The following is a 26,427-nucleotide window of genomic DNA, read 5'->3' on the forward strand; positions in this document are numbered from 1 at the left end:
CATAAGGCTGACTTGCAGGTGAACTGGACCTGATCGAGGCGGAACGGCACAAAGCCATCAGCCTGGCTGTCTCCTTAGGAGCCACTGGCGAGCCTCAGGTCAGGCTGACCGGGGATGGCCCAGCTGCCCTGGAGAAGAAAAATCCGTTTTCAGAGACAAAGGAATAAGGGAGGCTGCTGCCACCTGAAGGAATCAGGACCGTCTGGTACACGAGGAGGTGCTTGAGCTGAGCCTTGAAGGGAGCCAGGGATTCTAGGAGGAGGAGGAGGGGAACAGGAGGAAGGTGAGAGGAGGGAAGGGGAGCCTTCAGGCACAGGGGACTGGCTGTGCCAAACTGGAGCATTGTGTTTGGAGAACTGCAAGTAGGCCAGCTTGACTGATCGGAGGGAATGCAGAGTGAGTGAGGGGGAGTGATATGTTTTCCTCCTGGAAAGGTGGGCTGGAGCCAGACTGTGAAAGGCTTTGGATGCCAAGTAGGAGAGGCTGAATTTGATCCTAAAAGCAATAGGGACACACAAGAGCTTTTTGCACAGGGAAGCAACATGGTCAGACTTGTGTTTGAGGAATACCAATTAGCTAGCTTTTTGGAGCTAGATTGGAGAGAGGAGAGCCTGAATGCGGGGAGACTGACAAATCAGTGCTGTGCTCCAGGTGAGAAAGGATAAGGGATTCAGCTGTGGGAGTGGAGGAGTGGTGAAGAAGGAAAACAGGGGGGATTTGACAACTGGCTGGCTGGAGGATATTGTGAGGGAAAGTGAAGAACTGAGGATAATTTATTAACCTGGGAAACCATAAATAGGATGACAGAAATAAGGAAAGTCACATACACCACCCCCCATATAGTCAATCAGTCAATTAGTATTTATTCTGCACTTATTGTATACCAGGCACTGTGCTAAATGCTGGGGAGGCTTCCCAAAAGAAAGCCTCCCCATCACCCCCCAAAAAAATCTTCTTTCTTTCAAGGAGCTCATAGTATAATAGGGAGGTAGCATGCAAACAACTGTGTAAGAAACAAGATAGGCAGGACAAATTGGGGTAATGTCAGAGGGAAGGCATCAAGATTAAGGAGGACTGAGATTTCTTGCAGAAGATGAGGCTTGCATTCTCCAACTGATAAATGGTCAAAGGATATGAACAGACAATTTTTAGATAAAGAAATTGAAACCATTTCTAGTCATATGAAAAGGTGCTCCGAATCACTAGTGATCAGAGAAATGCAAATTAAGACATCCCTGAGATACCACTACACACCTGTCAGATTGGCTAAGGTGTCAGGAAAAGATAATGACAAATGTTTCCCACATCTGGGACACTGATACATTGTTGGTGGAACTGTGAACAGATCAACCATTCTGGAGAGCAATCTGGAATTATGCCCCAAAAGTTATCAAACTGTGCATACCCTTTGATCCAGCCGTATTACTACTGGGCTTATATCCCAAAGAAATACTAAAGAGGGGAAAGGGACCTGTATGTGCCAAAATGTTTGTGGCAGCTCTTTTTGTTGTAGCTAGAAACTGGAAGTTGAATGGATGTCCATCAATTGGAGAATGGTTGGGTAAATTATGGTATATGAAGGTTATGGAATATTATTGTTCTGTAAGAAATGACCAGCAGGAGGAATACAGAGAGGCTTGGAGAGACTTACATCAACTGATGCTGAGTGAAATGAGCAGAACCAGAAGATCGCTGTACACTTCAACAACAATGCTGTATGAGGATGTATTCTGATGGAAGGGGAGACCTTCAACAATGAGATGATTAAAACCACTTCTGCCTGTTCAGTGATGAAGAGAGCCATCTACAACTAGAGAGAGAACCATGGGAACTGAGTGTGGACCACAACATGGCATTCTCATTCTCTCTGTTGTTTGCTTGCATTTTGTTTTCTTTCCCAGTTTTTTTTTCCTTCAGATGTCCAATTTTTCTTGTGCAGCAAGGTAACTGTATAAATATGTATACATATATTGGATTAAACATATATTTTAACATATTTAACATATGTTGGACTACCTGCCATCTGGGGAGGGGGTAGGGGGAAGGAGGGGATAATTTAGAACAGAAGGTTTTGCAAGGGTCAATGCTGAAAAATTACCCTTAAATATGTTTTGTAAATAAAAAGATTTAGGGGCAGGTAGGTGGTGCAATGGATAGAGCACTAGCCCTGACCTGAGGAGGACTGGAGTTCAAATCCATCTGCAGGCACTTAATACTTCCTACCTATGTGACTCTGTGTGAGTCATTTAGCCCCAATTGCCTCAGCAAATAAATAAACAAATAAATAAAAAGCTTTAATAAAAAATAAAAATTTAATTCAAGGCTTTATAGATTGGTTGGATAAATTCACCACTTCAACGAGAGTTTGATACTATAACTTTTCCCACATACCACCAACATTTATCATTTTTGTCTTTTGTTTTCTTTTATCACGTTACGAATGTAAAATAAAACTGAAGTTTTTTAATTGATTAAAAAAGGAAGAAGATATTGAGGCTTCAAGGAAGCCAGGGAAGTCAGGAGGAGGAGTTGAGGAGAGACATCTTGCTCCAGACATAGGAGGACATCCAGTGAAAACACTGGGAGTCAGGAGATGAAGTGCCAGGTGTGAGAAGGGACGGTAGAGTCATATGTAAGGGACAATCACTGACCTATGGAAGGAGGATCACTAAGGACAATAAGGAGACCAGGATTCACTGAATCTCAGGGACTTCTCAAACTGTTAATGCTGTAAGGGGTGTTGGGAGGTGACTAGGGAGATATAACTAGGTGGCGAAAGAAGAGTAACCAGTCAATCTGAGGAGAATCCAGGGAGAAGGAAACTTTCTTTTGGCCCCTTTGCAGGATGATGAGAGAAGGAAGGAAAGAAGGCCCTACGTGGCTGGATAAATTATATATGAATGTTACATTCTTACATAAGGACCCCTCCCCAACATCATTGGAAGGAACCTCAGCAGCCGTCTAGTTCAGGGTCCCGATTTTGACAAATGAGAAAACTTTGGTCCAGAAAGGCAAAGTCTCTTGTCTGAGATCCCACGGGGATCACACGGCCAAAGTATAGATGTGAAGGGCGGAGTTGAGATTAGAACCCAGGGCTTTGGAGTCGAGATTCAACCAGATTCCACCCTCCCCTCCCAACACGAGGCTGGCTGTCCAAGAGGCCTCCTGGGTTCTCCTCCCCACCCTCGAAGGCCCATTGGGTTAGGGATCTGCTGGGGTTGGGTGGGAGCAATGAGAGTGGGCTGGGAGCAGGGTGGGAGTGGGGGGCAGAGATACTCCCCTCCTCCCTCCCACGTCCCACCCTCTGCACTCTGGGGGCGCAGGATGTGCTGGGAGAGTCAGGTCACGGCCCCACCCCCACTCCTCCCAGTCTAGCTGGTGCCCCCAAAACTCCAGGGCTGAGGGAGGAGTGACTGAAGGTTCCCTCTCGGCTGCGACCTGAGAAGTCTGTTTCCTCCCTTCTAGGGCCCAAGGGGAAGGGGGGCGGGGGACAGCTGAGGTCAGCCTGCTTCGCCTCGGGGCTCTGGCGGGACCCTGCCAGAGGAACAAGGTACAGGCGTCGGTTGGGTGCACTTGGCAGCCTGGGAGAGAAACTCTGCCCGCTGCCCTCGGGCAGAGCTCTGGGCTTGCCTGGGGAACCAGGGACACTTCCCAGAGCCCCGGGCCCAGAGGCAGAGCAGAACTGGAGGGGGGGACTATGGGGGAGAGGGTCAAAAAAGGGGGCATTAGGGAGGGAGCCGGGAAGGTGGCAGAGAAGGAAGTCTGGGATTGGGACTGGATTTAGGGTCTTGCAGGTGACTGAAGTTGACTGGGGGAAGGAGGCAGGGAACCTGGGGGAGAACCTGGAGGAGAGAAGGCTGATGGGGAGAAAAGAGGGGAAGTCTAGGAATGGTAAAAAGGAGAAGTGGACATTGGAGAGAGGGAGAAGGTTCCACTTCCCACAAGGGAAAAAAGGGTGGGGTTGGAGGGATTTCGTGCTGCCCACACCCCTTGACTGGAGGTTCCCCCCCCCCAGGGGATTCCTCCAGGGCCCTGGGAAAGGGGACGGTCTCTTCGTCCTAGGGAAGTCATCCTCCCCACAAAGGGCCCACCCTCCAATCCAGGAATAGTTGGCCACCCTGGTGGAAATCCTGCTTTTGGCAGGAGAGAAGGGGTTTGGGTGGGGGAAGTGGTTTCCATGGCGATCAGAGCATGGGGTGGTGCAAGACCACACTGACATCAGACCCCAACAACCCCCCCAATTTCTAACCTTGGAACTGGACATCTTTCCCACCAGTCCCTTCCTAGGACTTCTGGGATCTGAGGGACGGCCCAGACCTCCAGGGATGCCCAAAGGCCAAATACAGGGTGCCCACCATAGACTTTAGAAATGTTCACAGAAAGAAGATGTAGTTAGAGGGCTGGAGGGGCAGCGGTCAGAACTAATATTGGGAGGGAACTGAGGTGGGGGAAGGGCATCCTTCACTTTCCCTCACTTCCTACAAACTCCTGCTATTCACTAGCAAAAACCCTGCCCACTGAAAGCACCTGCAGCCAGGATGGGGGAAGGGCGGGAGGGTCCATCCCATCCCTTCTGCCACCTTAAACTCGAGCCCCGTCATAACTGGTCGGGCTAGGTGGAAGAACCCTTAAGCAGAGGCAATCTTCCCACTATGCCTTCATTCTAGAACTCGGAGGGCTGTCCTGGTCCCTTCCTGTGGCTGGGAGCCGTCCTGACTCCTTCCTCTCCATCATCCCATGTCTTCATCTCTGATTTCGCCAAACAGGGAAGTTAGAGAAGGTGAGGGAGAGGTGGGGAACGCTACCACACAGGGGAAGGAGGGAGAGGGTGGTGATGAGATGAGGGACAAATGGGAGAGGATGCAGGACAGAGGTTGGGGTGAAAGGAAAAGGAGGGTAATCATCCACAGGGAGCTCGGAGGGAGGATTGTGAACACAGACTTTTAGAGCTAGAAGGGCCCTCAGGATGTAGAATGTTGAACCATTCAGTTGAGCTAATTGACATTTTTTTGGGGGGGGATTACTTCTTTTTAAAAATTACCTACGCTGCAACATTCCTTGCTCTTAAGCAGTGAGGTGGCCCATTATGTAGAACATGTGGCCTGCAATTGAGAAGCCCTGAGTTCAAATGTGACCTCAGACATTTATTAGCCTTGTGACTGTGGAGAAGTCACAACTGAGACATGGTTTCTACAATTGTAAAATGGGGGGTAATGATAGCACTTATTTCCCAGGGTGTTTGTGTGGGTCACATGAGGTAATAATTGTAAAAGTCTTTAGCAAATTGTTTCTGGCATTTTAGTTGTTCAATATTTTTTTTTTCAGTAATGTCTGACTTTTTGTGATCCCATTCAGGGCTTTCTTAGCAGAAATAATGGAGTGGTTTACCATGTCCTTCTTCACCTCATTTTACAGAGGAGAAAACAGGTTAAGTAATTTGCCCAAGATCACAAGTCAATCAATGTCTAAAGTCACATTTGAACTCAGGAAAATGAGTTTTCCTGACTCCAGGACTGGCACTTCACCCACTATGTCATCTAATTACCCCTCCTGGTATGTAGTAGGTGCTTAATAAATGCTTGTTTCCTTCTTCCCTTTCTAGCTAACCATCTTTTGTAACAAAGAATAAAAAGGGGGAAAGCCCCCAATTCAGCAAGCTAACCAACATACCAGTGTAATCTGATTGTAAATATACTCTTCCACACACACAGTCTTGGCTTCTGCAAAAAATGAAGTCATTGTAAATTATTTTGGTTTTTCGGTTTTGTTTTTTGTTTTGTTTTTTGCTCAGAAAGTGACTTTTTAAAGATCATGCAGCAAATTAAAGACTGCACTAGGACCAAGCCTTGAGTTTGCTTGACTGTCAGTGTAAGACTTTCTGCTACAGGATAGGGAGCTCTGGAGGGCGGGGGTAATTTGGGACCAAAAAAAAAAAAAAAGGAAGTGGAGGACTTTGGGTAGAGGAGGTGGGGAGACAGCTGAAAAACTAACCAAAGGCAGAGAAAGGAGATGAAGTGGAGTTCTGAAATAGAGCAGGAGATAAAGGGGCCAGGGCTGACTGGGGGAGGTGGGAGAGGAAGCTGAGGTCATGAGGTTCACAAGTCCTGCTGTACACATATGTAAGTATGTTCGCATGGGCTGGGGTTGTCTATATAGTGACCCATGTGGTAAAGGAAGTGGCCAGAAGGGGGAGGGGAAAGCTAAAGGAGGCACTGCCTTTGTGGGGAGTTGACTCAGAGCTGGAGAAGAACCTCTGGGAGCTGGGGTGAGCACCTGGGTTTGGGGGAGGGAGGGAATGCTGTGGGGCTGGAGCTCCAGCGGCCGGGGTGGGTGATGGGTTGGACAGCTCCTCTCTGTCAGTGTGTGTATCATGAAGCTAAAAGTGCCTTCATCGCCAAGCCCTTTCTTCATCCTTATCTGTCTGGGGGACCACCCTGCCCTCAGATTCTTTATCTTGGAGCCCAAGCAGCAGTCTTAGCCCCATTTTCTTCCAAAACAAGATTCTCCATGGAGACAGACATTTCCTGGTCTGGAAGCCCAGAGCCTTGAACTCAGAAGACCTGGGCCCTAGACTGAACCATCACTTCTCCCTGTTTGAAGCTGGAGACTCGTGATCTCTCCGAGTCCTAGTTTCCACTTCTCCAAAATGGCCCCATCCATCCTTGTGCTGCTTGCCTTAGGGGTTGGTTGTGAGAAAATTGCTATTGGCTGTCATCTTACTTTTTAAATGGCCATTTTGTTTGGCAAATTCTCGAATACTTCAAGGATCTGGGATTTCTTCTGTCCTTTGACAGCCTGTCACAGGTGCTCCTCCAGGGAGCTGCTGGGGCCCCCAGATTCATCACTGTGTACTTGAGCAGTGGGTCACTCAGTCTACAAGTCTGTAGGAAGCCCTTACCACCTACCGGGTACCGGGCTAGGCCCTGGGGATATGTAGAAGGGCCACATCCCTGATCTATTCCAAGCTGGTGAGAGCTGAGACTGCTTACAGCACAGCAAGATGGAGCATCAGGGGAGGGTGTTAGCAGAGGGAGCTTCACAAAGAACTCTACAGACAGGAGCGAGGAGGGTTTCTGGCTGGTCTCGGAGCTGGAAAGGCTTCGTCTGTGGGCACAGTCAAGCTCCCTGAAAAGGTTTGCTGGGGGGGGGTTGGCTACCCAATGATGACTTTTCAGGCAGCCCTTGTACTAAACATTTAAACCGAGCCACAGAAGGAGTTTTCATGCCTGAGGAGTCAGAGGTTCCTGAAGCATTTGTTTCTGAGAGGAAGGAAGAATAGAAGCTTAGTCATGGGTAGGGCCCTGCTCCGGGAATGGCTGATGTGGCCACCGTCACCGGCTGGACTTAACCTTGGGGCATCAGGATTTTTTGGGTGCTTCCCTTCCCTTAATCTCTGTTGGTGTATTAATGGTACAGTAATGATGCATCGGCTCTCCTCTGGGACGTAGTAGGAGATAGGAGCTTGAGGATGAAGGCATGGGCTCGGTGAGGAGATGGGAGCTCAGATGTAGACGTGTGGCTCGGTGAGGAGATGGGGATCCAAGATGGAGACCTGGCCCAGGGAGGAGATGGGGCTCAGAGGTAGAAGCTTAATTAGAAGATGAAGTTCAGTGAGGAGATGGGGAAGGAAGCTTAAGGAGGGGAGAGGTGGTCAGGGAACAGATGGAGGCTTTGTAAAGGAATGGGAAACTCCAAGAAAGAGAAATAGGATCAATGATGAAGATGAAAATTCAGTGAGACGTATGGGACCTTGAGAAGATAGGGGCTCTATAATAAGAGAGCCTTGTTGTTGTGAAGCAGTTAGGGAGAAACACAGGTGGCTGGGGGGAAAGTCAGAAGAAAAGGAGAGAAGAGAGATGAGGAGACTCACTTTTCCATCTTGACCTTTCTTCAGTGACCCACTGCCCAGATTCAGGGACTTCAAGACCCTTTTCTGGGTGGATCAGAACGTCCGAAACAGAGACCCGTTAACCTTCATATTCCCCGTGTGCTCTATTTCTAACCGCTCCATCACTTGTCCGTACATTGCTGTCTCCCCTGTTGACTGTAAGCTCCTTGAGGACAGGGATTCTTTTGACTTTGTATCCTGTGTAGGCTTCGTGCCAGGCGCATTCTTTGTTGTTGTCGTCTGGCTGTTTCAGTTGTGTCGACTCTTTGTGACCCTGTTTGGGGTTTTCTTGGCAAAGATAAAGGAGTATTTGGTCATTTCTTTCTCCAGTTCATTTTTACAGATGAGGAAATCGAGGCAGACAGAACTCAGGGATTTGCCCAGGGTCACACAGCTGGAAAGTGTCTGAGATCAGATTTGAATTAAGGAAGAGGAGGTTCCTGCCTCCAGACCTGGCACTTTATCCACTGTACCACCCAGCTGCCCTCCTGGCCCGTACTGGGTGTTTAATCAGTGTTTACTGAGTGACAGAAAAGAGTCTGAGTTCTTGTCCGGCTCAGGGGTATGTGCTGAAGGTACTTGTTCGGAGTAGTTGGATAATTTCCATGGGCAGCTTGAAGCATCAGCAGCTACTTTAACACTGGGGGAGGATGGGTTTAGGACTCCTCAGTTTTGGGGGTAACTTCTCCCCCAGAATCCTGGGAGCTGGGAAGAGGGGGAGAATGAGGTCTCCACTGTTTTCTTTTGGCCTCTTCCCCAGCACCAGTGCCCCATCTTTCAGGTAGGAAGCTGGGGAGCTGAAGCGGAAGCCTCCTCTTGCTCCATCATCTCCACCCCAGTCACGGTTCCTTTTTGGTGAGGTTCTGAGGATCCCGCCTGCCCCCCTCTCTCCTCCACTGGAGCCCTACTTTCTCTGCCTTCCTCATGGAACTTCCTTTGACTCTGTCACCCCGGGTTTCCAGGTGGGGATGCAAGGGCCCTCTTAGAGGCACCCGAGGCTATTCCACTTCCAGGACAGCCCCCCCTTCCAGGACAGAATTCTTTCCGGGGATCCTTCACCATCGCCCCCAAGGGACAGCTGGAGGGACAGATGAGGGGACAGGAAAGGTCAAGGTTGCTCAGGTGTCTGGGGCCACCATGATGGGGGGTAGGCTGTGTACCGGGCAGACAGGAAGCTCACACAGGTACACTGTCACAGCGTACCTGGTACAGACAGGCGTGCTGGGACGTAGGGAGGCACGATGCCAGCCAGCAAAATAGAGGCAGGTATAGTGCAGCATTGCCGGGGGGAGTGTGGACAGGTGGAGGATGGTGGCACTCGGTGCCGGGCAGACGGAGCAGCCTGGCTCCTTCTGGAGCCTGGCAGCGAACACGGATGAGCGCAGAAGGGGGAGCCCATTAAAGGACCATGCAGCTGGATAAACCTGAAGCCTGCTCGGGCGGCTGGAGGGGGAAAGGGGTCTGCGGGAGGAGCTTTTCTCTGAGCCCCAAGGACAGACGCCTCCAGGGAGACTCTGGCTGTCTGTCCTGAGCCTGGGGACGCTTCCAAACGTGGGGCGCTCCCCACAGTGAGGGGGTGAGGTACCCAGTGGGCTTTGGGGGTCCCGGGTGGGCTCCTAACACTGGCAGCGGCGGAGGTGGAGACAGTGCCGGACCAAGGGGTAGTTAGAGAGCTGAGCCAGAAGTGGGAAAATTCCATCTCAGACACTAGCTGTGTGATCCTGGGCAAGTCACTTAGCTTAGTCTTGCCTCTATTGTCTATTTATGGTGGATAATAATGGCACTTACCTCCCTTATAAGTAGTAAACTTCAAGCACTTACTAGTCCTAAGCTAGCTACTTAACGCTGCCTGCCTCAGTTTCCTCATCTGTAAAATGGATATAATAGTATTTACTAACAGATAGTAAGCTTCAAATTTTAGCTGTATGTCTGTAAACCAGTCCTATAACGCTGCCTGCCTCAGTTTCCTCATCTGTAAGATGGATATAATAGCATTTACTAACAGATAGTAAGCTTCAAATTTTAGCTGTATGTCTGTAAACCAGTCCTATAACGCTGCCTGCCTCAGTTTCTTCATCTGTAAGATGGATATAATAATATCATTTAGAGATGATTGAGGCCATTTCCAATGATCTTGTGATGAAGAGAGCCATGTACATACAGAGAAAGGCCTGTGGGAACTGAGTGTGGATCACAAATTTCACTCTTTTGTTGTTCCCTTGCGTTTTGTTTTCTTTCTCATTTTTTTCCTTTTTGATTGGATTTTTCTTGTGCAGAAAGATAATTGTATAAAGATGCTTACATATATTGGATTTAACATAGATTTTAACATGTATAGCATATATTGGCTTACTTGCCATCTAGGGGAGGGGGTGGGGGGAAGGAGGGGGAAAGTTGGAACAGAAGGTTTTGCAAGGGTAATTGCTGAAAAATTATCCATCCATATGTTTTGAAAATAAAAAGCTTTAATAAAAAACAACAGCATTTACCTTCCAGAGTGGTAGTAAGAATCAAATGAGATAATTTTTATAAAGCACTTTGTAAACTTTGAAGCATCAAGCAAATGCTATTATTGTTATTGGCTAGGCATGGTGCTATAATAATTAGGCTATTTGTTTGGGGCTATTTATTTATAAATTATCTAATATTAAGTTATCCTATTATTATTTTATATGATGTATTTATTATCCAGGATCACCTATTTACCAACTGGATGATCTTGGGCAAATTATTTAACATTTCAGAGTTTCGATTTCCTCGCCTGTAAAATCAGAATATTAATCATTGATATTTGTACAGCCATTTAAAGTTTGCAAAGCTTTGTTTAAGGCTCATATTATAATCTTCATTTTGCCGATGAGAAGGTTTAGATCCTTGACCACGATCACACTCTGCCCAACTTTCAGAGAGAGCCTTGGAACCCACCCTTCCCGGTGACAAGAATGTTACACTATTAAGCTCAGGGGCCTTCAAAAGCTAGGAGGAGTTTCAGGCGAGATGTGAGGGAGCTGTTTGTGGGCAGATGGGGGCCTTGGCCTGCCTCCTAACTCACAGCCAACATGAAGCCGGCTCTTCCCACATACTTGGCTGTCCATGAATCAAGACAGAGATGTGCAGAAGGTGGGAAGGAAACGCTCCGGAAAAGGGGGATGTGGAATAACCCGAGAGGATTCAGAGAAGGTCGGCTCGGGATGGTTCCGAGTGAAGGTTCTGAGGGGGAGGGGGTGGGCAAGAAAGCTGGGGGCAGGAAGCCGAGGGAGTCCAGGTTCGAATCCCGGTTCTGATCCAGACTGCCGACGAGCCTCAGACGGACCTTGGGCGTGATGTCATAGAAAGGTGGTGAAAAATCCCTATATGCCTCTGAACCTTAGTTTTCTCATCTGTGAAATGAGCAACTGCCAACTTCCTCATGAACACATATCCTCCCCCACCCCAATGTCACTGGGAGGAAATCCTCTGTACACCATAAAGCGCCTGAGGGATGGGAGCCCTTGTTACACTCGGGAACTGCAGCCCCAGGATGCTCCGGGAGGGGAGGACTGGGGCAGGCAAGGGTTGCCCGAGATCCTCCGAGAACGGCTCCGTCCTCTGGAATCAACTGGCCCGGACTCACGTCCTTGAAGCTGGTCTCCCCTCCTCCAACCCCCCTGTGGCAATGAGAGTTTCCGGGTGAAGTTTCCTTGCTTAAGTGACCACAAGGCCAAGGCTGCTTTCTTAGCTTCCAGACGAGGCTGGATGGAAGTGGAGGGAGTGGTGGGGAGCAGCCTGGGATTTCTGCCCCCATTCTTCCCCAGCCCTTCGGAAGGAAGAGGGGACCAGTAACCTCTAGTTAAGTCATGGCCCAGACACTGCACATTTTATATATATATATAGTGTGTGTGTGAGAGAGAGAGAGAGAGACAGAGGCAGAGACAGAGACAGAGACAGAGGCAGAGACAAAAAGGAAAGAGAGAGACAGAGAGACAGAGAGAGAGGTAACAGCACTTGGCATTGCCCCTCACTTCTGCTTCTTGCCACCCTGTGGAATGGTGGGTGGATCACTCCTGTTTGGACCTCAGTCTCTGGTAAGCTGGGGAAATCGGACCGAATCATCTTTGACGTATTGTCCAGCTTCAGATTTTATTTATTAGCATCAAATTGTAGCACGGTGGGACTGGCAGGACCAGCAGCTCCGCCCTTCCCCATCCATTTCCCGGGGCCCTTCTTTCCCCCATATTCCCCCCCAAGGTCTGGGCTGCGGCTGGAGCTCGGGGGTCATTGCTGGGAAAATGTGGCGCGATCAGGGACAGGGTCACCCAAGCCCGGGGCAGGCCCTCTGAAAGCCAGTTTCCCAGAGACTCTGGGTGCCGGCGGATCCGGGGCCACAGACCATCAGGACTCCATTTGGGCTCGTGCACAAGCATGTGTGCTGGGGCTGAGTGTCCGGGTGACGGGGATTAGCTGGAAGAAAATGGAAGGCAAATGTCTCTGAGACGCAGGAGTTCTGAATTCTAGTACCACGGGCCGAACTTGTCTCCCCCAGTCCCCCGGGAGGGAGGGAAAGTGGGGCCTGGACGGAGGGTCAGCAGGGGCGCGGGAGCCCGGGCTGTCCGAGTCTCCCGCCTCCTGTCTGTCTGTCCCTCAGGGAGCTGGCCGTTCCTTTCAGACCATGCTGCTGTTCCACTGACCTCAGGGGCTCGGGACCTGAAGGTAAGTGTCTGTGTGAGTAAGGAGTGGGGGGAGGCGGAGGACGCGGCCTCGGGGGAGGCATTGGGGGGCTTCCCAGATGCTCCCGCCACCGCCACCCCCAACACACTCCAGCCCCCCTGCCAGTGTCTCGGGCCCTCCCTGCAACCCCCTTCCTCTCACACAGACTCTGGTTGCCTGGCAACCAATGGAAGGGGGGAGGATAGAGAGTGGAAAAGAGCTAGTTTGACAGCCTAGAAGCAGGACAGACAGGGAAATGGCCTTGATCTTCCTCCCCCCTGGGACTCTCCTCCTCCTCCACTCTATGGGTCCCCCACCCCCCACAAAGGCACAGACACACGCAGAAATGGAGACGCACGCACAGCCGAGAAGACCCACAGGCGAATAAACAAAGATATGGAAATAGAGACTGGCAGGGCTGCGAGGGGCCTCGGGGTCCTTCTCCTCGGAACCTCCTCGCTGCCGGAGTCCGGACCACAAGGTTACTCGGCAGGCCCGCGCTAGAACTCAGGCCTCCGGCTCCTCCGAGGAGCTCCCAGAGAGCTCGCTGCTGGTGTTGTTGTTATTCTCCCACTGCCAGAGGATCCAAATTTAGGCCTGGGGAGGATCTCAGAGTCTAACGCCATCTCCCCATTTTACGGAGGAGAAAACTGAGGCACACCCTCCTGACAGAGCTGGTGGTCTGGGGCTGTCACCGGAGCTGAGCCCAGTTAGGTTCCGAGGTCACCCAGGGCCGTGGGCTCCGAAGGGGAGTGCTCCAGAGGGAGGAGGGACGGCACGGCAGAGTCCACTTCCGAGCCTGTGGGAGACTGTCCTTGTTGTTGCTCCCCTCCAGTCCTCCCATGGCTTGGCAGGGTCCGGAGGCAGCGGTGAGGGAGCACACCCCCCCTCCCCTACCCCTCCCCGCCAGCTGGAAACACTTAGGTCGGGAGCCCTGGAAAAAGCTCGTCTGGGGACCGGGCCGGCTAAGTTAGGACAGGGTCATCACGGGAAGGCTGACCACCAGGGAAAGAACTTTTTCAACTGCTGCAATTTATTAAATCCTGGCTCGGGCGGGGCGGGGGGTGAGGGGGCGGTGAGTGCTCCCAAGGAACCCCGGGCCCTGGAATTTTGGCAGCTCGGAGCGGCAGGAGTTGGATTTGGAGCCAGCGCTGGGGTTCGGACCCCACGGCAGATCCCTCCCAGCCCCGGAGAAGCGAATCAGGCTCGTCCTGGGGACTCAAAAAAGGCAAAACCGCTCAGGAGGAGCCAGAGCGTTGTACCCGTGTTTCTCTTGATATAGGGTGTGAATGGGAAGCCTCTCCCCTTCTGGGCTCCTTCCCGGGAGACTGTGCTATAAGGATAACAGTCATTTATGTGACTCCTCCCGCGGACCCGCCAAGCGCCCGACCCTCGTGCCGGCTGGGGATGCGGGTTCTCCCCATTTTACAGATGAAGCCGCTGAGGCAGACGCTTCCGGGCTCGGCTGTGGGTGCCCAAGGCCAGACCTGGCCGGTGCTGATGGATATATGCCAAATTTATTGTAATGTACCCAACGAACAGTAGCAATTATTGTTAAGGAAGCTGCGATTATTGAGTCCAGACGTGCGATTTTATCATTAGGGGAAACCCCATGGCAGAAACTGCTTCCCCTTACCTGGGCCTCGGAGTCTAGGAGAGGGCATGGACACGGAGGCAGGGCTTTGCCCCACTCTTCCTGCTCTCGGTCACGCTCAGTGTTTGTCAATAGCAGCCATCACTGTTTCCTCCATCAATTTTTTCCCATTGATCCTATATACGGCCCTTTCCAGTGGTCTCCGACGTGGGTCTCACCCCGGCACTCCGACGAGGCCGAGAACTGCGCCGGCACGGGGAGTCAGACGCCCCGGAGTCGCCGATGCTCTGGAGAACAAGCCCGAATCTAGCTTGTTTTGTACACTTTTACCTGTCCGCGCCCCTCCCCCACTAGATGGTAAACTCCTTGAGGGCAGGGATTGTCTTTTGTTTCTTTTTCTCTCCCCAGAGCTTAGTATGCTCTGGTGCTTAGTAGGAATATACATATATATGTACTTAATGTATATATGTATTTATATGTGTATAATTAGTATATACGTATATTTACATAGGTAATTAGCATATGTATGTAATTAGCGTATGTTTAATTAGTAGTATCGGATACTGTGATTTCTGAGAGAAACTCCCTCCCGGCTGAAGATCGGTATTTACCATTTTAGTCTCAGAGGGCCAGTGACTTGTTTAGGGTCACAGTGTGGTTTCTGAGATGGGGACCCCCCCCCCCCCGCTCCCGTTTGCCAGGCCACCCCTAGGACTCCGTTGACAAGTAAGTGAGGGTTTGGAGCAGCGCGGAGGCCTCCGGGAACGTCCCACCTCCCTCTAAGGGAGATAACTGCCGGTCTGCCGGGAGCCGCTGCCAGGGCGGAGTGCGGCCTCTGGGGCGCTGGCCCCCGTCCTGGCCTGGCTGGCCCCGAGCATTCCGCCTCTGCAGGTGCGGAGGACGCCCGGCCGGCCGAAGGCGAGCGCCCCCCATCCTGCCTCTGTGCCCCACAGGCTCCCATCATGGGCTGCGTGCCCTGTAAGGAGAAGGCTGGATCCGACGCCAAGCTTGAGGCCCTCCACGAGGACATTGCTAAAGGGGGGCAAGGCTACGGGGACCGCTACAGTCAGGAGCCAACCAGGGTCATCTCCCCCTCTCCCTCCCATGTGCCCAGCTTCAGCCATTTCTCCCAGCAACCGCTCAGCGGGGCGTCCTTCCTGACCCCCATTCCCCCCAAACCCGGAGGCATTGCAGGTCAGTGCTTGGGGCAAGGGGGCAGGAGGGTCACCCACAGAGCTCGGGGCTCCTGGCTCTCCTTGGCCCAGACTCCTCCCCGGCCTGGCTCACGTGGGCAGAGCTTGGGGGTGGCTCTGGAGAAGAGGAAGGGCGCTGGCTCCTGGCTTCAGGGGCCCCGCCCCCCACCCCTGCCCTCAGGGAGCCTGTGTTCTGAGAGGGGCGGCGTGTGAGCCCCCCCACATGAGGGAGGAAATGCGAGCATCTGCTCCGGGGGGACTGGACTAGACGCCTATCCCAGAGCCAAAGAATGTAGTGGGGAGGACCCCTGAGAGCCCTGAGGGTCACAGCAGTGGAGCAGGAGTGCCGGGCCGGGTTCCTTCCTGAGAAAGGAGAGGGCCCCGGGCCTGGGCAGAGAGGGGGCGCCTGCGGGAGGGGCCTGGCTGGGGGAACAAGGAAGGAGAGCTCGAGCCGGGGGGCCAGAGCAGGGAGCCGTGGGGAGGGGCTGGAGGCCTGATGGGGTCCTGGCCACACTTAGCCCCCTTCTCCCCCAGGGGCCGGGGTGACCCTCTTCGTGGCCCTTTACGGGTATGACGCCAGGACTGCCGATGACCTCACCTTCGCCAAAGGAGAAAAATTCCACATCCTCAACAACACGTGAGTGAGCCGGCCCGGCTTCCCCCCAGCCCCACTCTCGTCTTGGGGAGAGCGGGACCCAGGTGGGGGGCCGCCATCGTCAGCTGCTCGGACGCCGGACCATCCTTCAGCATCCCCTGGGCGTCGGCGTCTCCGGCGGAGCCTGCCAGCCTCGTGCCCCATTTCTCTTGTCTGGAGAGCGGGCAGAGCGGGACAGCTGCTCAGCCCGCCCTTCCATCTGTCCTTGCAGCGAGGGCGACTGGTGGGAGGCCAGATCCCTGAGCTCCGGACGCACTGGCTACATCCCCAGCAACTATGTGGCTCCTGTGAACTCCATCCAGGCAGAAGAGTGAGTGAGGGCTCGGAGCCGATCCCGGGCCTTAGCCGCCCACCCGAGGGAGCAGGGAGCCGGGGGTCTTGGGACTGCCTGGTCCTCCTGTTGTCCTGGAGGGAAGGGGGGGGAGGGGGAGAGGTACGTGGGCTCGGAGCAGTGGGAAGGAGCACATTGTCCCTGCGCTCAGTAAACTTCCTATCTAGCTGGGGAGACAGGACCCACAGGGCTTTTTTTTATGACATCTGAAATCATTATGTGCTCCGGGCCTTCCCAGCCCTGACAGTCTGTTCTCTGTCTCTGACTTCCAGTTCCGACATTTGTGTTCTGAGGCTTCTCCCCCCTCCTCCCTTGTTCTGTCACTCTGTGATCTAAGCTCCCTCCCAGCTCTGACCTCCCGGGTTCTAAGGGCCCTCCCAGCTCCGACATCCCGGGTTCTAAGGGCCCTCCCAGCTCTGACCTCCCGGGTTTTAAGGGCCCTCCCAGCTCCGACCTCCCGGGTTCTAAGGGCCCTCCCAGCTCCGACATCCTGGGTTCTAAGGGCCCTCCCAGCTCTGACCTCCCGGGTTCTAAGGGCCCTCCCAGCTCCGACCTCCCGGGTTCTAAGGCCCTCCCAGCTCTGACCTCCCGGGTTCTAAGGGCCCTCCCAGCTCTGACCTCCCGGGTTCTAAGGGCCCTCCCAGCTCTGACCTCCCGGGTTCTAAGGGCCTTCCAGCTCTGACCTCCCTGGTTCTAAGGGCTCTCCCAGCTCTGACCTCCCGGGTTCTAAGCTCCCTCCCAGCTCTGACCTCCTGGGTTCTAAGGGCCCTCCCAGCTCTGACCTCCTGGGTTCTAAAGAATCTCCCAGCTCTGACCTCCTGTAATAAGGAACAATACTAATATGATTGGGTCATGGGCAGTTCCTACACCCAGGCAGTGAGTGCTGTTACAGTTCAGGAGAAGAGATCTGGTTGCAGGGAGGGAGGAGAGGACTGGCAATGGGGGAAGGAGCCCAGGCAGAGCCTCCCAGAGAATGTGGGACATGAGCTGCATCCTGAAAGGTTTAGAGAGTTGGAGGGAAGCATTCTAGGTGGGGAACAAAGGGCAGGGAAGCATCTAGAATGCTCGGGGAGTGGTGAGTAATCTGTTTTGTCTGGAGCACTGGGTATGCGAGGGGGGCGTCTGGCTGCAAAGTCGGGTGGAAGCCAGATTGGGGAGGGCTTGGAAAGCTAAACTAGGAAGGTTGCAGAATAGGCTGCAGGCAGCAAGGAGCTATTGAAGGTGTCTGAGCAGAGAGTGATGCAATCAGAGCTGGGTCTGGAGGAAAAAAGCAGTCTGTTCTGCCTGAGAGATTCAAGGGGGGAGATTGAAGGCACTTAAGAAGCTATTACTGCAGGCTAGGCAGGAGATGATGAGAGCTTGAACTACAATGGTCACCGTGGGAACAGGGAGGACAAGAGGGGAAACTCACGATTGGAGAAGCTCAGCAAGGAAGATGCTGCAGAGCCTGGGGAGGCTCGTGGACCAGTGGAGCGATAGATATTTAGTAAGCACCTACTGTGTGCTGGGGGCCGCTGGGCAGCGCAGTGGACAGAGGGATTTGGAAGCAGGAAAGCTGATGAGCTGGGCCAGGCCTTTTGTCTCAGTTTCCTTCAAATGAGCCAGGGAAGAACACAGCAAACCTTGGCCAAGAAAAGCCCAGATGGGGTCACAAAGTGGCTGAACAATAAAACATCATGTGCTAGTTACTGGGCCAAGCGCTGGAGGAACAAAAAGCAGCAAAAGGCGTCCTTACCATTCCGGGGTCTAATGGGGGGGAGGAAGGGTAAAGTGAAAAGCAGCCTGAGGTACTGAGGCTGGAAAAGTGGAAGGGGGGATCATGGAGAGAACAGGGATATTCTATCAGGAGGGGGAGCCATCATTAGGCAGGTGATGAGAAGCTAAGTTTTGGATCCTGACGTTGGGAGTGTCCACTAGAGACAAGTTGGAGTCAGCGAGGAAATCTACACAGAGGGGGAGGCTGGAACCCCAAAACTGAACCAGAGTGGCTGCTGGTGGGAGAAACTCCTTCCTCCACTCTCTGTTCCACCCAGACTGACCCGCTGGCTCTTTATATAACACACTCCCTCTCCACGGCACAGAATCCAGCTCCCTTCAAAGCACGGCCCAGGTATCCTTCCTACACGGGTCTTTCCCTGGCCCCTTCCCACACCCCTCCTCTCTCCCTTTGGAAATTATTTTGAATCCACTTTAGACTCCCTTGTGTACATGTCACATCCCCCTCCTCCCTCCAAAAGACTGACGTGTTATATAAGCTCAGGGAGGGAGAACTGTTGGTCAGAAAGGTGATGGAAGCTCAGGCTGCATGAAGGGAGAGTCCAGAAGGGAGAGAGCAAGACTGCCGGCCCTGGTCTCGGAGCATTCTGTTCTGTTCTGGAATCCATGGTTTAGGGCCCTGATGAGCTGGAGAAGAGAGAGGCTAATGTAGCTCTTAGGGATCAGGAGACGTTGCTCTCGGCACTTCCTGTCTGATGCAGGAGACGGTACAGAAATAAATTTAAAACATAGCAGAGTGGGATGAACACAGCCAAGGGATGAACGAATGAATGAACGAAGGAAAAGGCATTTATTGAGTGTTTATTATGTGCTAAGATCTATGCTAAGAACCGGAGATACAAATAGGAAAAAACTAGACATTTCCCAGGGTTCATATACTAACACTAATTGTGGGAGATATAAAAATAAAACTTCAGCTTTAAGGTACGTGGAAAGGGTGTCTCTGGGTGAAGCTACAGGTGGGTGGCAAAGCCCCAAGGGTCCTTAGGTGAGGTAAATCCAGAAAGGCTTCCTGGAGGGGGCAGTTATTCCTGACTGGGGTGAAAGAAGGATAAAGTTAGGTGAGAGCTCAGTGAGATCAGTGAGAAGGTAGTGAAAGAGACAGAGGATGTTTAACCTGAAAAAGAGAAGGGATGATTTGCCAGGATTGTTGTGAGAAAAGAAGATTTCACTTGAAAGAAAAATCTCCTAAGAGTAATTTTTAAAAAGTGGATTGGGATAGTATGAAAGCCTTGGGTTCTGTCCAGAGAAGAATGGAATAGTTACTTGAGGAAAGCTAATTCTAATAGAAATAGATCCCTGCACTCATCGTATTGATTTAGAAAACTACAAGTTAACATCATCTATGTTGAATTGTATTCTTATTTTTTTCTTTTAAAACATTTCCCAATTTCATTTTGAATTGCTTCTGGCTATACTGGGGACTTTCTTTTTTCAACAGTATTTTATTTTTCTAAATACATGCAAAGGTAGTTTTCAGCGTTCATTTTTGTAAAGCTGTGCTCCAGATTTTTCTGTCTCTCTCCCTTACCTCCCCCCTCCTCAAGAAGCAAGCTATCTGATGTAGGTTAAATATGTGCAATTCTATGCACTGGAGACTTTCACAGGAGTGTGTAGCTGCCTGTGGGCCTTGAATTTGATATCTCTGCTCTGAGCCCATCTTCCATCAGGTGCCAGGTGGAGCTCTGAGAGTCTGTAATCCCATAACTGAAAATCTCTCAGATCCCCCTTCTAAATCCTTGATCCTTAACAATTAGATGGCTGAGGCAGTGGTTTCGATACTTGTGACTGCTCCAGGTATTGCTCCATCCTCCCCGGGGCCTTCCTCACTTGGTCCTGTGTGGGCCTTCCCTTTTCCCCAGGTGGTACTTTGGGAAAATAGGTCGGAAGGATGCTGAAAGACAGCTGCTGGGCCCCAACAACCCTCGAGGAACCTTTCTTATCCGGGAAAGCGAGACTACTCAAGGTGGGAGGCACGGGGAGCAAGTAAGGGCTGGTGGAAAGGATGGGATCAAACATCTGGGAAGCCCCTCACCCCTTGGCTGTCTCTCTGATGGAGGGAAGAAGGCAATGTTTAGCCCCCTCTCCTCCTTACCTCTCTGCCCTTGCCCCTCTAGGAGCCTATTCTCTGTCCATGCGGGACTGGGACGAGAATAAAGGGGACCATGTAAAACATTACAAGATCCGTAAACTGGACAATGGCGGGTATTACATCACCACGCGGGCGCAGTTTGAGTCTGTCCAGAAGTTGGTGGAGCACTACACCGGTGAGTAAATGTGGTTATGGGATGGGGTGCAGGGAGGACCTACTGTAAGGGGGTTGAGGAAGAGGGACCCTCACCCTCAGCTCCCTTACACTAGATTTGCTAGGTCTAGAAGAGGGACCTCACCTCCCACCCTAAAACTCTGGCCAATGTAGGATTTCTCCTTCCTTGTGCCTGATGAAGGGAAGGGGATCTAGACTTCTGATCTAATTTATATAGAGAATGTCTAGTGTGGAAACTACCTCTCCCCATGCAGATTAGCAATTTTTATGGTCTTAAAATTTTTTTATTAAAGCTTTTTATTTACTAGCAATTTATGGTTTTAGGGAGTTTTCCCAATCACAAGAGTCATTGACTCATCCAGGGTCTCACAGTCAGAGTGAGTCTGAAGCGGACTTGAACAAAACTCTTTTTATTCCAAGCTAGTCACAGTCTCTTATATCACCTGACCTTGCATACAGTAGGGACTTAATGACTATTCAGGGAAGGAACAATTAGCTACTATAGTTCTCAGTTAGTGGGGAGGTCCAGAAACCTTGTTCCAAGCCACATACATTCTCTCTCTCTACTGTGGTCTTCTAGAAGTCAACGACGGACTTTGTTACCTCCTCACAAAGCCTTGTGTTGTCATGAAACCAGGAACCCTGGGCTTGGGTAAAGATGCTTGGGAGATCAGCAGAGACTCCATCACCCTGGACAAAAAACTGGGCATGGGCTGCTTCGGGGATGTGTGGATGGGTACGAAGGCATCCCTTGGAGCAGGGAAAGCTCCAAGGTCCTTGGGGAGTGGGGACCACCTGGGGGTGGGGAGTGAGTGGTGGAGAGGTGAGGATGGGGATGGATGAGGAGGTTTAGTGGGCAATATTGGAACCCAGAAGTGGGGGGTCTTAGAGAAATAGAATGTCAGAGCTGGGAAGGAGCTTAGAATACATGGTGGAACATGGGATGTCAGAGCTGGGAGGCCCTTAGAACATGGGATGTGAAAGCCAGAAGGGTCCTCAGCATATAGAACACAGAAAGAGCTGGAAAAGACTTTAGAACACAGAATATCAGAGCTAGGACACAGACTTTAGAACATAGACCATCAGAGCTGGAAGGGACTTTAGAACAGAGAATGTCGGATCTGGAACACAGACCTTAGAACAGACTGTCAGAGGTGGAAAGGGTGTTAGAAGCTAAGATGTCAGTCCAAGAAGGGCTCTTAGCACATAGTACAGCAGGGCCAGATTGTCTCTTGAGCTGACTATAGAACATGATGCTGGTGGAAGACATTGCCTGGTCCAGCCCCACCATTCTGCACGGCCATTTGTGGGAGGGGAGCCCGGGGACTGGAGGCCTCCTTGCCTCTGGGCTCCCTCCCCCTCCCCACGGACTTCCTACACACCACCTGTTGGCAGGCACTTGGAATGGTTGCACCAAGGTGGCAGTGAAAACCCTGAAGCCGGGCACGATGTCTGCGCCAGCCTTCCTGGAGGAGGCCCAGATCATGAAGAAGCTGCGCCATGACAAGCTGGTGCAGCTATACGCTGTGGTGTCTGAGGAGCCCATCTACATCATCACAGAGTACATGAGTCACGGTGAGCTGGAGAGCTCGGTGGAAGGATGTTCGGGGGGCAGAATGCCAGAGCCAGACTCCGGGACTCAGGAGGTAAACTGAGGCCCCTGCCTGGTCTTTCCCCTAGGGAGTCTGCTGGAATTCCTCAAGGAGGGGGAAGGCCGCAACCTCACTCTGCCCTACCTAGTAGACATGGCGGCCCAGGTAAGGGGGACGGGGTGAAGGTTTTGGCCCTCCTGGTCCTCTGGATTTTTGGTCCCCTCTTGTTCCTCTGTGGGACTCTGTACCCTGCACCCCCTAAGTTGGCTTACATGGTATTCCAGGTGGCTGCAGGTATGGCGTACATGGAACTTATGAATTACATTCACCGAGACCTGCGGGCAGCCAACATCCTCGTGGGGGACAGACTAGTGTGCAAGGTCGCCGACTTCGGACTGGCACGGCTCATTGAGGATAATGAATACAACCCCCGCCAAGGTGCCCCCTGCGCTTCCCCCAGGCCCAGAATTCTCCCCCATAACTCTTCCTTCTCATGCCCATGATTTTCCCCTCGGGCTTCTTCACTCTTGCTTTTCTCCCCACAAGGTGCCAAATTTCCCATCAAGTGGACTGCTCCAGAGGCCGCTCTCTTCGGCAGGTTCACCATCAAGTCTGACGTCTGGTCTTTTGGGATCCTGCTCACTGAACTCATCACCAAGGGCCGGATCCCCTACCCAGGTACCCAGGGGCTGTGGAGTGAGTGGGGGCGGGGTTAGGGAATGATGATGGCTCTCAGACCCCGTGTGATGGAGACCTAGAGGGGACTTTAGATGTTTTCTGATCTAACTTCCCCCATCCTGCCAACCTCATATAGGAGAGTGATAATGTCCCAAGAGGTTGAATAGTTTTCTAAACAACTTCTGTTTCTTCATTGAGTCCTCATATAACATGTGGCCCTTCCCCATTCCAGCCATCATCCTTCCACTTTCCAGCTTATCAATCTCCTTCTTCAACTGTGGTCCCCAGAGCTAAAGCCATATCCCCCCTTCTGTCTAAAGATTATAGAGGATGGTAACATGTCTATCTCCTTCCTTATTTCAGGGAGCTCTGCGTCTCTTAAAGCACCAGTAGACCTGGCTGCTACAACCTACTATTGACTCATCTTGACTTTAACCCTATAATCTTCTAATACCCATAGATCTTTTTTTTCCTTCCTTCCTTTTGTAATTGAGGTTAAATGACTACCCCAGGGTCACACAGCTAGGAAGTGTTAAGTGTCTGAGGCCAGATTTGAACTCAGGACTGGTGCTCCATCCACTATACCACCTAGCTGCCCCTTTTCTTTTTCTTTTTAAGACAAACTGCTGTTTATTTACACTTTTCCAATCCTGAAATTGGGAAATTGATTTTTGATATGCAAATATAAGCTTTCCATTTATCCTTATAGAATTTCATCATATTATATGTGGCCTTATACTCTAGCCCAGAAAAAGCTTTTGAGATTTTTTGTGTGGGATCCAGTGTGTTAGCTATCCTGCCCAGATTAATGGGAATCTGCAGTTTTGATGTTGCTATCTATGCCTTTTTTTTTGCAAGTTCTTCATAAAAAATGTTCAATAGCACAGAGCCCAGAATACATCCTTGGGATGCTCCATTGGAGACTTTCGGCCATATCCATATGGAACCATTAGCAACAATTCTGAATCTAATCCCTCAGCTAATCCTGAATCTATCTCGTATTACCATCCTTTTGTTGTCTAGTAATTTTTCAATCATATCCAATCTTTATGACCCCATTTGGGGTTTCCTTGGCAAAGATACTGGAGTGGTTTGCCATTTCCTTCTCCTACTCATTTGACAGATGAGGAAACTGAGGTGAATAGGGTTAAATGTCTACCTAGCACCAACTAGTAAGTGGCTGAGGCCGGATTGGAACTCAGGAAGTCAAAAAACCAGGAAGATTGCTTCCTGACTCCAGGCCTGGGAGTCTCCACTGTCACCTAGCTGCTTTTCCCATCATATTGACATGGAACCACTAGCAAAACCTGATTCTGATTGGTTGGCCACAAATACATCCTAGGGCAAGCCCCATTTAACCATTGTTTGGGTCCTGATTGACTCAGATTGAAAGTAAATAGCAGTCATTTCTACTTTGGCCAAAAAGGCAGAGGCTCTTCCCCCTGCCGGATTGATTGATTGATTTAGATTTTTTTTTTATTAGGTGAAAGAAAATTCTTTGCCTTAATTGCTACCTAGTCTTAATCATGAATTGAAGAAGAGATTGGTTTAAAAAGGTCAAGTTCTCCCATTGCATCTAGGGCCATCTCCAATCGTCCTGATCCATATCTGCCCATTGGCCTTAGATGACTCTGGAGGGGAAAGTGAGGCAGGTGACCTTGCACAGCCTCCATCCCTCAAATCTAATTCACTTGCATGTCATAGTAGCATCCTGATGTCATGGTTCAGCAACAAATCTAACTACTTAACTGGTTAGGAACTTATTTCACTGAATCTAGCCTAGCATGAACTACTTTTTTCAAAAGCTTTGTCAAAATCTAGGCAAACTATATATCCCCAGCATTCTCCTCATCTTTTGGTTCAGTAACTTTGTCAGGAAGTAATAAGGATATTTTTGCATGTATTTGTGTGCTTGCCTATTCTTGATCAAGCTGCAAATGAGATCATATTTGTAAAAAGCATGTAGTACAGTACCTGGCGCACAGTAGGCACTATATAAATGCTATTCCCTTTCCTCTTCCTCCATCCCTCTGCTGGTTCTTTCGGTGTCACCGCTTCCCTTTCCAGAAGCTAACCAACCATCTCTTTAATGACCCATTCCAGAACTTCCGGAAGAATTTAAGTCAGGATCAGTGATCTCTCATTTCAGACTCTTTTTTGAAAATCGGGGCAACATCTGCCCATCTCCAACCTTGGGCTTCTCTTCCACTTTCCATGATCTTTCAGACATTGTGTCTGTCTGTCTTCCCGTTAGCTCGGGAGCAGAATGTAGGTCTTCTAGACCAGAGATTTGAATTCATTTAAAGGACACTCAGTGCTTTTTTCATTTCTTCCTTCTTATCTTGCAGGTCAGTTCCCTGTTAGCTGTGTAATCAGTAGTAGCGCCATGTTATGAATACAGAGTCTCTAACGTTAATGAATGCTCTCTCCCTACACCACCCAGGGCCCTGAACCTTTCCGATTTCAGGGAGGGGATGGGGCTTTCCCTCCCTAGCTGAAGTCTCTCTTGCCATTCCCTCTCCCAGGCATGAATAACCGGGAAGTGCTGGAACAGGTGGAGCGGGGTTACCGAATGCCGTGCCCTCCCGGGTGCCCGTCTTCTCTGTATGAGATCATGGAACAGTGCTGGCGGCAGGTTCCTGAGGAGAGGCCAACTTTTGAGTACCTCCAGTCTTTCCTTGAGGACTACTTCACCTCCACTGAACCCCAGTACCAGCCAGGGGATGAGTCCTAGCCTGAGTGCCGGGCACCCGTGCCCTGCCCACCAAGGACTCCACTCCTGGGCCCTTCCCCTGTCCTTGGCAGCTGCATTCCAGGGTCTGGATGGGGAACAGGCCCGGGACACCTTCTCCAGTCCCTACTTCTACTCTGGGTCCAACCACCCTGAAAAGGATGCATTTGAACTGCCTCTATTCCTAATCTTCAGGTTTTACTAGTGCATCCTTAGCCTTCCCAAGTCTTAAGGTCCATCCCGTTGGCACTCCAGATCCTGCTGCTCTGACCCTATTATTTATGAAGCCTTCTCCTCCTTTTTCTGAGTCCCTAACAACCTTCCCATCCTTGCCCCTCTCTGGAGACCTGCCCACCCAGCCACAGGCCCTCTCCTCTCATTTGTCCTTCCCCTATTGTGGCCCTGTCCCCTCCGGGTTCTTTCTGCCTCTCTTGCTGCTGTACCTAGAGCTGGAGGCGGGGTGTGAGGAGGACCATACTCTATTGCCTGTGTGTTTATTTTTTAAATCATTTCTGTAAATAAAGAAAAAAATTGTCTCTAATGTGAGATACTCTGGTTGGGGAGTAGAAATCAGTGGAAGGGAATGGAAATTAAGGAAGAGAACTGGGTAGAGCCTCCTGGGATTGGAACAGAGCATGTTGGGTGGAGGATTAGCAGATCAGGGCTGGGACTCCATCTGGAATTAGACTGGGGAAGGTTATATTAGCATTAAGTCCTCTCACTCTTATGGAATCAGTAACAAGGACTCTGGCCATCTAACCAGTGCTCACCAGGTGAGGGCATAAGGGTGGATGTGGAGAAGGTGAGCTGTCCTTGGTGATGGGGGGGGGGGGGGAAGAGCTCACGGAATAGCTGGCTTTCTATGATAGCCACCATTCCCGGCAACCCTGGGAGGTGAACATTGTAAGTATTATTACTACCAATCCCATTTGCCATGCTTGGAAACAGAAATTCAGAGATGTGAGGGGATTTGTGTAAGGTCAGCCTAGCTAGCGGACCTGGGCGCTCAATCGTGGTCTTCCTACTTTGAGACCAGT

The 26,427-nt window shown here is 51.0% G+C and overlaps 1 protein-coding gene across 7 annotated transcripts; it reads left to right on the top strand.

Annotated features, from left to right (window-relative positions):
* Window positions 1-5,991: 5,991 nt before the first annotated feature.
* On the top strand, window positions 5,992-25,931 carry FGR (FGR proto-oncogene, Src family tyrosine kinase). Of its 7 annotated transcripts, none has more exons than XM_074305645.1 (13): window positions 5,992-6,119; window positions 12,513-12,577; window positions 15,122-15,362; window positions 15,896-15,998; window positions 16,228-16,326; window positions 19,986-20,089; window positions 20,241-20,390; window positions 20,970-21,125; window positions 21,785-21,964; window positions 22,070-22,146; window positions 22,266-22,419; window positions 22,528-22,659; window positions 25,185-25,931. In XM_074305645.1, exons 1-13 carry the CDS (start codon window positions 6,089-6,091, stop codon window positions 25,391-25,393), a joined length of 1,701 nt encoding a protein of 566 aa, XP_074161746.1. In that variant the 5' UTR covers window positions 5,992-6,088; the 3' UTR covers window positions 25,394-25,931. The 7 variants fall into 7 exon arrangements, with proteins under 7 accessions (XP_074161746.1, XP_074161747.1, XP_074161752.1 ...); XM_074305646.1 differs by lacking the exon at window positions 5,992-6,119 and adding an exon at window positions 6,174-6,265; XM_074305650.1 differs by lacking the exon at window positions 5,992-6,119 and adding an exon at window positions 6,213-6,265 and having other exon boundaries at window positions 12,534-12,577.
* The last annotated feature ends 496 nt before the right edge of the window (window positions 25,932-26,427 follow it).

Source organism: Sminthopsis crassicaudata, chromosome 3 (genome assembly GCF_048593235.1).
Source record: "Sminthopsis crassicaudata isolate SCR6 chromosome 3, ASM4859323v1, whole genome shotgun sequence".
NCBI lineage: Eukaryota > Metazoa > Chordata > Mammalia > Dasyuromorphia > Dasyuridae > Sminthopsis > Sminthopsis crassicaudata.

Bases quoted from the DNA above. Each gene is read 5' to 3' on its own strand.
- FGR (XM_074305645.1), top strand. From the start codon at position 6,089: ATGAGGTTCACAAGTCCTGCTGTACACATAT. The intron at 16,327-19,985 runs GTGAGTGAGGGC...CCTTTTCCCCAG, and splicing joins AACTCCATCCAGGCAGAAGA to GTGGTACTTTGGGAAAATAG. The intron at 22,147-22,265 runs GTAAGGGGGACG...ATGGTATTCCAG, and splicing joins TAGTAGACATGGCGGCCCAG to GTGGCTGCAGGTATGGCGTA.